Source organism: Ammodytes marinus, assembly GCF_949987685.1.
Source record: "Ammodytes marinus genome assembly, chromosome: 7".
In the NCBI taxonomy this organism is placed as follows: Eukaryota; Metazoa; Chordata; class Actinopteri; order Uranoscopiformes; family Ammodytidae; genus Ammodytes; species Ammodytes marinus.
The window spans coordinates 15175577-15185396 of NC_137211.1; the positions used below are offsets into that span (position 1 = coordinate 15175577).

Sequence of the window (9820 nt, forward strand, 5' to 3'; positions counted from 1 at the left end):
ACAAGGCTGGAGGAGGGGGAGAGAGGGGAGACAATCTGTGCTCTCTCTGGTCTCTCACACCGTGCACACACACACACACACACACAGATACATACACTCAAACTCTAGATCCTCAATTCTAAGAAGGATCTCCACCCTCTTTGGCCCCCTCCGACCCTAGCCAACACCCCTCCCTCACTCCCTACTACCATATCCTTCATTGACTGGAATGCGTCGGGACAATAGAACTGTCCTGGTCCTTCGGCTGGCGCCCCTCTGGGCCCACACAGGCCCTGACAGGAGGACAAAAGTGCACCTTGCACCTCTCAGCGCCAGCGGCAGCACCCTGGGGGCAAATACCTGAATACCTGTGGTAAATAAGAGGCAGAGAAAGAATGACACGACGGGAGGCAGGAGAGAGAAGAGCAGGATGAATAAAATAATCAAGAAAAATACTCTGCACAGGTGATTTTCTGCTCTCAGCGGGCCAACTGTAACACAGAATCATCCAAGAAGTTCAAGCTACAACACCAACAACAGACTCTCTACTTTGATAGCCTCTCCATTGTATTTTATAATTCACTGTGTCACTCATTCCTTTGAATTCATTCTGACCCCTCCTAGTATAAACTCGCCACATACCCTGCTCTCTGTCAGGCCTCTCTTACTCTCTCATGTCATGACTTGCTGGCCACTGCCTGGCTTACTCTGTGTGAGGTTTGCGCACATTGGGCCCTGACACTCCTCTTCTTGCACCACATTTTAAGCCTGGTTGGTTCACAGTTGTAAAATCATCCCCAGCGGATGCCCAAATTCTATGTGCAGGAGATATCTCATTTCAGCCATTCAGCTCTCAGTAAATCAAACCCCAATCAAATCAAAGCAAAAAGGGTTTCCCGTTTTCCTCCAAGTAATCCCTGTATTTGACCCATACACATCTCTCTCTCTCTCTCTCTCTCTCTCTCTCTCTCTCTCTCTCTCTCTCTCTCTCTCTCTCTCTCTCTCTCTCTCTCTCTCTCTCTCTCTCTCTCTCTCTCTCTCTCTCTCTCTCTCTCCGGGTGGTTGTGTGCTAATCAGTGAAATTAACTGTGTTAAGCCACTCTCACATTAACCACTGCTGCCGCAATCACTTCTCTCAGAGGAACATTTGTGGCTCTCATTTGAGACTCTGAGGTAATAGTACTGGAACAAGTGCTCTTGAAAGTAAAACAACTTTGATGAAAGATACGGATGCTTCATCACTGCTTATATTCTTGAGTAAAGGCCAATGATGGAGAGCACACACCATCAAAGTAGCTAGATGTTTCTATGGCTGTACCTCCCCCTATTTGAACCAAATGGGAAACTAACACCGAACAGCTCGGAGTCCTCATGTTGAAATATTGACAACTTCATAGAGTAGGCCTACATGTAAACCATCTCCACCCACCACCACACAGTAAACCGTATTGTCCCCCTTTTCATTCGCATTACATAATATTAATCAGATAAAGTGTAATTGTATCAGATGGCAGGAGCCTGCGAGATCGGAGATGTGTGATATTCAAGCCCTGGGTCACTGTGAGAGGGACCACGATTATGTCAACATTGTGTTTGGTTAAGTTTGGTGGTGGAAGAAATATTGGGATATTTTACAGTAATTAAGCCGAAGTAGTGATTCCATTTGGGGAAAAAAACTTGGTTGCGTTACTTTAGGAATCAGTTTTCATTTGGGAAATCTTAATATTCAGAGTAACTATAGAAATATTGATGATAGTTTTTAAAAAAAGTTCATTATTTTCTTTATTTTGCAAGTGAGTTGCAAGTCTGAAGCAGCATCACATGTTACATTATTACGCTCAAGTAATAATATAACGCCTTAAAAACTGGACTTAAGCACAGCAATTTCCAACTCTGGTTAATTATATTCGATTTGCCCTAACATTCACCAGAATTTCCCAAGGCTGAGTTTTCTGTATCTAAAGAATGACATAATATATCCCATCTCTCAACTATATTCAAGCACAGTCTGCTTCTTCATTCATGAGCAGATTCTCAGCAGGTTTATAGAAGATTAAAACGTTTCCAGATTCCCTCATAAACCCTCAAGTACTTTGATTTATAGGAATATAAAACTATGGTACTCATATTGAATAACAGTACTGCTATTTTGGGAAGAATTTGATAAACTGGATAAGGCAGAAAATAGACACAAGTGTCTCTATGTTGAAGTTTAAAAAATGACAATCAATCTATCAATATCTATACCTGATAGAAGATTGTATTCATAACCTGTCCGTGCGTGTGCGCAGCTCTGTATGGCACAAGGTCTGTAACCTACACAGAACGCATCTCATCTGTTTACCCTCCTGTCCCTTTATGGCTCATCCTCTACCCTCTGACCCCATGGGACAGAGAGGCTCTCTGTTTAGGAGGAAACACAACACCAGCCACATAACACACACAGATGCATACACACATACACACAAACCATTGAAGGGGGACAGCAGGAGTGCGGAGGTGGGCAGGAAATGGCGTGTACCCCCTCCTGGAGGTCATATCCTGCCTTTGGGTAAAACTGGTTTATTTGTCCAGAGATCATAGCGCTTTGTGTGCATGTTTGTGCGTGTTTGTGCATGTTTGTGCATGTTTGTGTGTGTGTGTGTGTGTGTGTGTGTGTGTGTGTGTGTGTGTGTGTGTGTGTGTGTGTGTGTGTGTGTGTGTGTGTGTGTGTGTGTGTGTGTGTGTGTGTGTGTGTGTGTGTGTGTGTGGAGAAGCATCCGTTAATTAAGACTTTTCAAAGTCCTGAAAGCATCCAGAATTGTACAAAACCCTCAACCAGCGAGTGTATCTCTCTGCCCTTGCAGCACATGTCATTGATCAAGTCCGCATTGCAACATGTGGCATTCCTCAGCAAATTCTACTCCCTACTGATTTGATAAACGGCCCCACAAACAGAAACACTCATTCTTCACCAGACACCCACCAACACCCTCCCCCTCCTCCTCCTCCCCTAGTGTCCAATCCCTTCCCCTCAATCCTCCTCCCATTATCAGTTCCTTATCCCCAGTTCACCCCATCCTTCTGACCTCGTTAGATTCCCCATTATTTTGATGCAGACTGGAGAAATGTTGTCAGCCCTTAAAAAGGTTCAAAGGTAGATGAGACAGCTCAGTAGAAGTGTAGCCCCTGCACAGGGGGGTTGGCGGCACAGCCTCTAAGAGGGTTTGAAACTTTAACCCAGTGACTTAACCCTCTTGGCTTGAATCTGATCCTCCTGTGATTCAGCTCTCTCACCCCCGCCAACTCTGATTTCAGCAATATACTGTATGCTCTTTCCCTCGATGTAGTGCCCTGCGAACCCTGGACAGAGAGACGTCTACACTTCACAGAGACCCACAAACACACGCATACACCCACTGTACTGTATATGCACAAACAGCTGTAGCCACACCCAGATGCTTTATATCAGCACTTTTCTGAAAGAGCTATGTGTATGCAAGAGTGACAGGCCGCTTCCTGCGTCCCAAACATTACCACAAACACATGCACCAGGAGCATAGCAGTACAAGGGGGGAAATCTGCTATAGTTCAGCTTTCAAAACATAGTCATTGCTACTTGTTTGAAATGGTTTGTTTCATTGTTGACACTCAGCGTTGCTTCCCATTGTGCAAATGGAGAGAGAGGAGTGTATACAGCTCCTTAATATGTTCTGTCACACACATGCAAAGCCCCACTTATAACTCTGCACAGGATGCTTGTTTAGAGAGAGGCATATATTTTCTGTTTCCAAGATGACGGCACTCTATAGCACAACTCATCCGGCTGCAAACTGTCAAACATCAGCTTTTTGTGTACACAAAACCAAAGCTGAGCTAAATCCAAGCGTTCAGCTATCTGGGCTATCTGCAAAAAAGAAGAGCAATTCAATTTGTATTGTTTTCACTTATTAGAGAGAGACAATAACGTACTGACATTCTTTCCATGAGAATTACACATGTGAGAAATTAAACCGAACGGCAATCCCCTTCTCTTGCTAATTAGGTGAACATAACATTATTTCCTGTTACACGAAAATCTAATTATTACTGTGACTCAAGAGCATACTGCAAGGACAACAGACAGACCGGCCTATTTTTCCTTTCTGTTGGATGGCTGTATTGTATGTCTGTCACTAATGGCTCAGGAATGTGACATTAGTCAGGGGCCACATGCGTAACGCTGCGACCATTAAAACACTTTGAGGAGACCAATATGATACTACACACACAAACACACACTGATAAAGAACTGTGACAGGTCCAGTGATCTCATTGCCTCAGAGCGATATGGAGTGATAGACCGCCTCCCACACACTACACACCAAAAAATGTCCCCCTAGCAAGTTGTCAAAGGAGTTCAATTTCAAAACGGCCGACGAGTATCAGAAATGACAGTCGAGTCCAGTGGCATGTTTTTGTATACGTTTGTGGTGGTAGAGTTTGGATATCCCATGTTATGTGGCTTTTCCATCCAAACGCGCTGCCCCTTCTCTGTGCACCTCAAATCTGACACTGTCGGCAGTTCAAGTGGAGTTCAGCCCCCTGTGGCCTGCTCCTCTGCCTCACTGACTCATTCATTGGCTGCGTAGGTGTGCAGCAGTTAAATGACTCTCACCTCTCGCTTCTAAAACAGCCCAGAGAGGTACAGGGAGACAAAATGAAAAATCCCCCTTGATCAAAGTCAATCTCCTTATTCAACATGTCCGTGTGTGTGTCCGTGTGTGTGTGTGTGTGTGTGTGTGTGTGTGTGTGTGTGTGTGTGTGTGTGTGTGTGTGTGTGTGTGTGTGTGTGTGCTAGGAACATGCCGTGGTACGGGTGCTGTTTACATTGGGCAAGCTAAGTCATGCAATCTGATCCCAAGCTTTTTGAGAGCCTCCTCAAACCCCCCTCGGTCACTCACACATACATTTTCCTCTCAACACTGAGAGCTATTGGAGGAAATGCACCGTTACCTCATGAAGACATGCTGGCGTCAGTGTGTGTGGGTCAGGAGGGCAGGGGGGATTGCAGACACATTGCTGCCATATGGATGTTCAGCCTCATCTGGGCTATATCAGCTTCCTTCAAAAGTTCCTACAAGGTAACCGGAGTTTAAGCATTACGGAGCAGATGGCTGCACAGACTGAGTGTCAGTTGTAGCGATCTTCTGGCACTGTCCGGAGGATCTTGTTTGTGTTTTAGTTGGTATGGGGGAGTGGGGAGGGGGGGCTTCCATATGTGGCTGCTACTACAGCAGGAAGTGGGTCAGTGGGATTCCCACACTCGCAAGAGGACTTTTTTCTGCAGTACTTTTTTTTCTTCCTCAACATCTTCTTTGTGCCATACATTTTTGCTCACCTCCATTTTCCACACCTGGAGTCGCCACACCACCACTTTAACACATGTTCTCTGTGTGCCTGTGTGTGTGTGTGTGTGTGTGTGTGTGTGTGTGTGTGTTGGTGCTGACAGAACAACAGGTGTGCACAGGTGCCCTCCTTTTTATCACTCAACATCACACAAACCTGTCCGTGCTATTAACACACAGCTCTATCTTCCCATTCAGAAAATGTCATGTCTGTCCTGATGAACTCATTAAGAGATGTGAGTTAATACAATGCCTGTTGAAATGTAAGTTAACAGTTGAGCACATAAGCAGGTCCACACCAGGTTTTTATAAACAAAGCTTTTATTTACACATTGCAGGGAAAAAAGGCACAGTATACCCTTTTGAAAAGGCAAAATCATTCATAAAAAAATCTTAGTATAAATGTTTGTGAAGGCACATTGTGTTTTTTGGTCAGGTTTAAGTGGTCCCATCTCGTCCCAGTAACACACAGTGAGTGTGGCATGAGGAGGGGGCAGAAAGAGGGTCACCTGTCGCCGAGGTCACAGCTAACACGTCTCTCAGCACCCTGCCTCCACAGTACACCATACACAGACAGCTGTCTCAACACACACACACTCACCCATACACACAGACACACACCATGTATGTATAGTATGGTGAGGAATGACATCCCCACATACACACACAAAACACACCCAAGCAGCTGCAACATGGCCAGAGTCCCGGACCGGCCGGCACCGATGGAGTTTCCTGGGAATTAACTGCATGTCCAGCTGCCCTCGAATCACACATGCATAGTACACACACGGTCTACAGAACGCAGCAAAATACCAATATGACCTCTGAAAAATCTACAAAAGTCCTGCAAAAAGTAAGGACAAACTTCATACATTTTAATAAAAGAAACAGAACTCCAGTTTTCGGTCCCATCTCGGCTTTGAAGTGAGCTGGTACCATTCTGTCCAGTGTCCTCATGGAATATTGGCTCTAAATCAAAAGGTCAAGGGGTGGGAACCAAACCAGCCAGCAGCTCCAACTGGTTCATGATGTCAGTTTGGGGAATGTGAGCCTATGAGGCAAGGCAGCATCCAGAGGCATTGTGTTTGTGCAACAGGGACATGCGGCTGAAGGTTCGCGAGCAGGAGCTGCACTGGTACTTCTTCACCTCAGAGTGGGTCTGCAGGTGGGCACGCAGGTTGGAGCGATCAGCGAAGGCCCGGTTACAGTGTTGACAAGAGAAGGGGCGCTCACCTGGTTGAAAGAGAGAAGGGAGAACGTTAGTCGGGAAAAGACCTCATTAACAGGCCAAAAGGCATGTCCTCTGGTCATTGTTTTTCAAATGATCTACAGATATAACTAACAAAAGAGCAGGAACACTACCGTAACCTAATTAATGCAGATTGCCTCTTTTTTATGCACAACCATTGTGTGTCGCCTGAGATTAGATAGTGCCATGCTAAGCAAGCAATAACATTTGCTCACATGTCTGGGCACATCAATGAATATAGATTAGCATGTGGTGCAGCATTTTACAGGTTAATCAATGTGATTGCTCTGACAGACACACCAACAAATGTGAACAGTTGCTTTTTCATGCCTATACCTTAGTTTAGTATTATTCGTCACATACACAATTGCACAGGGCAATGCAAGGTGAAATTCTTAGGTACCAGTGTGGCTGTAATTAAACTACATAAAGTGCAATATTAAAATGTACCTGTGTGTGTGCGAATGTGTCCTCGGAGCAGCCACGGTCTGGAGAAGGCCTTGCCGCAGGTGGGGCAGACGCAGGGCAGAGTGTGCGAGCGGATGTGCATCTTCAGCGCTCCCAGGCTGGTGTACTCCTTGGGACAGTGTTTGCAGTGGAAGGCCGGGCGCGCCGCAGAGACGTCCGCCGTGGGCAGCAGAGAAGAAGGCTTCTGCTGCAGCAGGGGGGCACAGTGGCTGGAAAGCTGGTGCTGGGACAGAGCGGACAGACTGCTGTAACTGTCACTGCAGTGCACACAGTGGTACAGGTGCTGCATGACGTCAGGACTGGGGGGATCCGATGTGCGACCACCGTCCTCCTCTTCATCCCCACTGCTGCTGCTGCTGCTGCTGCTGGATGAGGGAGAGCTGCTGAGGTCCAGAGGGCCAAGCGGTAAAGGAGACAGAGACATGGGCGTGATCGGGGAGAGAGGTGCAGGCAGGCTCATGTCCATGCTGCTGATGGAGAATGGGCTGGTGGTGGGGTAGCAGCAGCTCAGGGCAGAGCTGTGCTTCTGCGTCGGAAGTTCAGCCCGTGGAAAACTTTCTGGGACGAAAGCTGGCAACACAGAAGAAGAAAAGAAAGTCAGGTGGGCTGTAATTTAAAAATGTACAAAAAAATCCTAGAAAAAAGGCATTAAGCTTTCTCTTTATTTTGATAAAGGCAAGCCTAACGGCGTGATTTATCAAGACTTTTAAAATAAAAAATGTCATAGTGATTTTTATTGTATGTTTAGCACCCAGGAAGCTACACATGCATGATAAATGTCCAGGTTATTATTTGCCACATATACTAGCTGGGCCTGCTGCAGTTCACTTGATAATGCACTCTTTTAATGAGTGGCTGGCCAATGTTTACTCAACATGTCAGACATTATCACAGATGCATCAAATGCAGTCAATCAGTGGGGAAACAATCTTACCACTTTGGCTCTCCAGTTGACTCTCCCTGTAGTATGGCTTCTTGTTGGAGAAATACTTCTTGACAAGGAATGACCGAGGCATGTTGAGGGTCTGGCTTCTCCGATAAATTATTGTATTAAAAAAAAATCCCAAAGCGGAGTAAACTCAGATCCGGGGATCTCCTCTTCAGGCAGCTGCAGAAACCAGTCAGGGAGATGGACGAGATGGACGAGACCACTGCCGAGGTTGAATGTATCTTGGTGACGGACTGCAAAGTTTCCTCCTCATATAGTTACCAGAGGGGGGAGGCAGCGGGGTGGGTGGGCACATCTCCCAAAGACACACCCCGTGTGTCACAGCGCCACCATGCAGCTCCACTCACCACAAGTGCCCAAAGCGCCAAAAGCTAATCTAATTGTACGTTTCACAGTTCTGATGGCTCAATCTTTACCTACGGGCCTGCATTCATTGTCATTAAAAGTGAATAGGTGAGTGTGGAATTAAAAGTGGAAGTCCGCCCAAATGTTTTTTGGCCTACCTGATAGATGTTGAATGTGAGCAAAAATTCTTTTAATGTATCAAAAAATAATCAAAAGATGAACAGTCTACATACGCACAGAATAAAAAGTCAAATCCATCAGGATTTCACAAAAAGCTTTTTTTAACACCTTAAACTTTGTTGAACCTTTCTCTGCTGTCCATTCCTTTACGAAATGATTCATTGCAACCCGAAGCAGGAGCGTCCTCTGTCGGCTAGTATGTGTAAAGAGCAAGAGGGACTGTATTGTATAGTTATCTCCAGAATATAGCTGACAGGGTGCATACAATGGTATTCGAAGGTAAAACCTTTGGGAGCTCACTTCTTAGATAAAAATAAATAAAAAAACGTTTATGTAGCCTACCAGTTGAACAATTGGAGTGAGATAATTTCCCAATACACATCAGCCTACGTTGGTTCGAGTCAACTGACACCATTATTAAATTGGATTGCTCTCGGACACTCTTAACTCACATTATATAATGGGTTACATTTGTGTGATGCCAATGAATGTCCCATTGTGCATTTCGCAATTGTTCACTCACTGCCAAATAAGTGACTAGTTATATGATGGCTCTTTTGTATGCCTCTCTGCCTCCAGGCTTTTACGCACCCTGGTGAAGTGGAGACATTTTTCAAGAAGGTGCACGAGGAGACAGAAACGCTCTGTTCACTTTACTATAGCCTATCTCCACCCAAACCATCCTGACATCATCTCTCTTTCTCAGTCTCTCTGTGGGACACAAGTCCGTTTGGATGAAAGAGCCTCTGTTTCCCAGCTTGCTCCCAGCACGATCCGAGGTCAAGTTAACACGGGTCTGACAGGAACAATATGATGATGATGATGTAAAAGCCAGACAGGGCCCTATTACATGCTGTGCCTTAAGGTGGCATGAAATGGAGTGTCACGATGCCCCGAGGAAGGAAAATAGTTCCACGTAATGTTGTATTGTGCCTTTTTTCTTATTATTTTCAAATGCCTAATAGGCTTATTGAAAGCATATCCACAATTCAAACATCAAACTCGTATGATTGTTATCTTTATTTGAGCTGAGATAACTAGAAAGTAATAATAGCAATTTTTTTTAAATTAATATTGTATCTTGTTCTGTCGTGAATGTACACATGTTTGCACATTTGCTACTAATATTATTAACTTTTATCGTTAAATTCGGCTATGAATTGTGCTATTTAATCCTTACAGTGACTGGCTAAATGTATAGCCCTTTTGTTTTTGTATTGTATTTTTTTTAAAGTAACAGGTGGTGATGTTTTTTTTTTTTTTTTTTTGTAGGCTACCTGCTTT

General features: G+C 44.9%; 1 protein-coding gene across 1 annotated transcript; it reads right to left on the reverse strand.

The window, feature by feature from the left end:
- Window positions 1-6396: 6396 nt before the first annotated feature.
- On the reverse strand, window positions 6397-8078 carry snai1b (snail family zinc finger 1b; the record flags this gene model as incomplete). Its single annotated transcript, XM_080031775.1, has 3 exons — window positions 6397-6578; window positions 7045-7632; window positions 7997-8078. The coding sequence occupies 3 exons, from the start codon at window positions 8076-8078 to the stop codon at window positions 6397-6399; spliced, it is 852 nt and encodes a 283-aa protein (XP_079887901.1).
- Between the last annotated feature and the right edge of the window lie 1742 nt (window positions 8079-9820).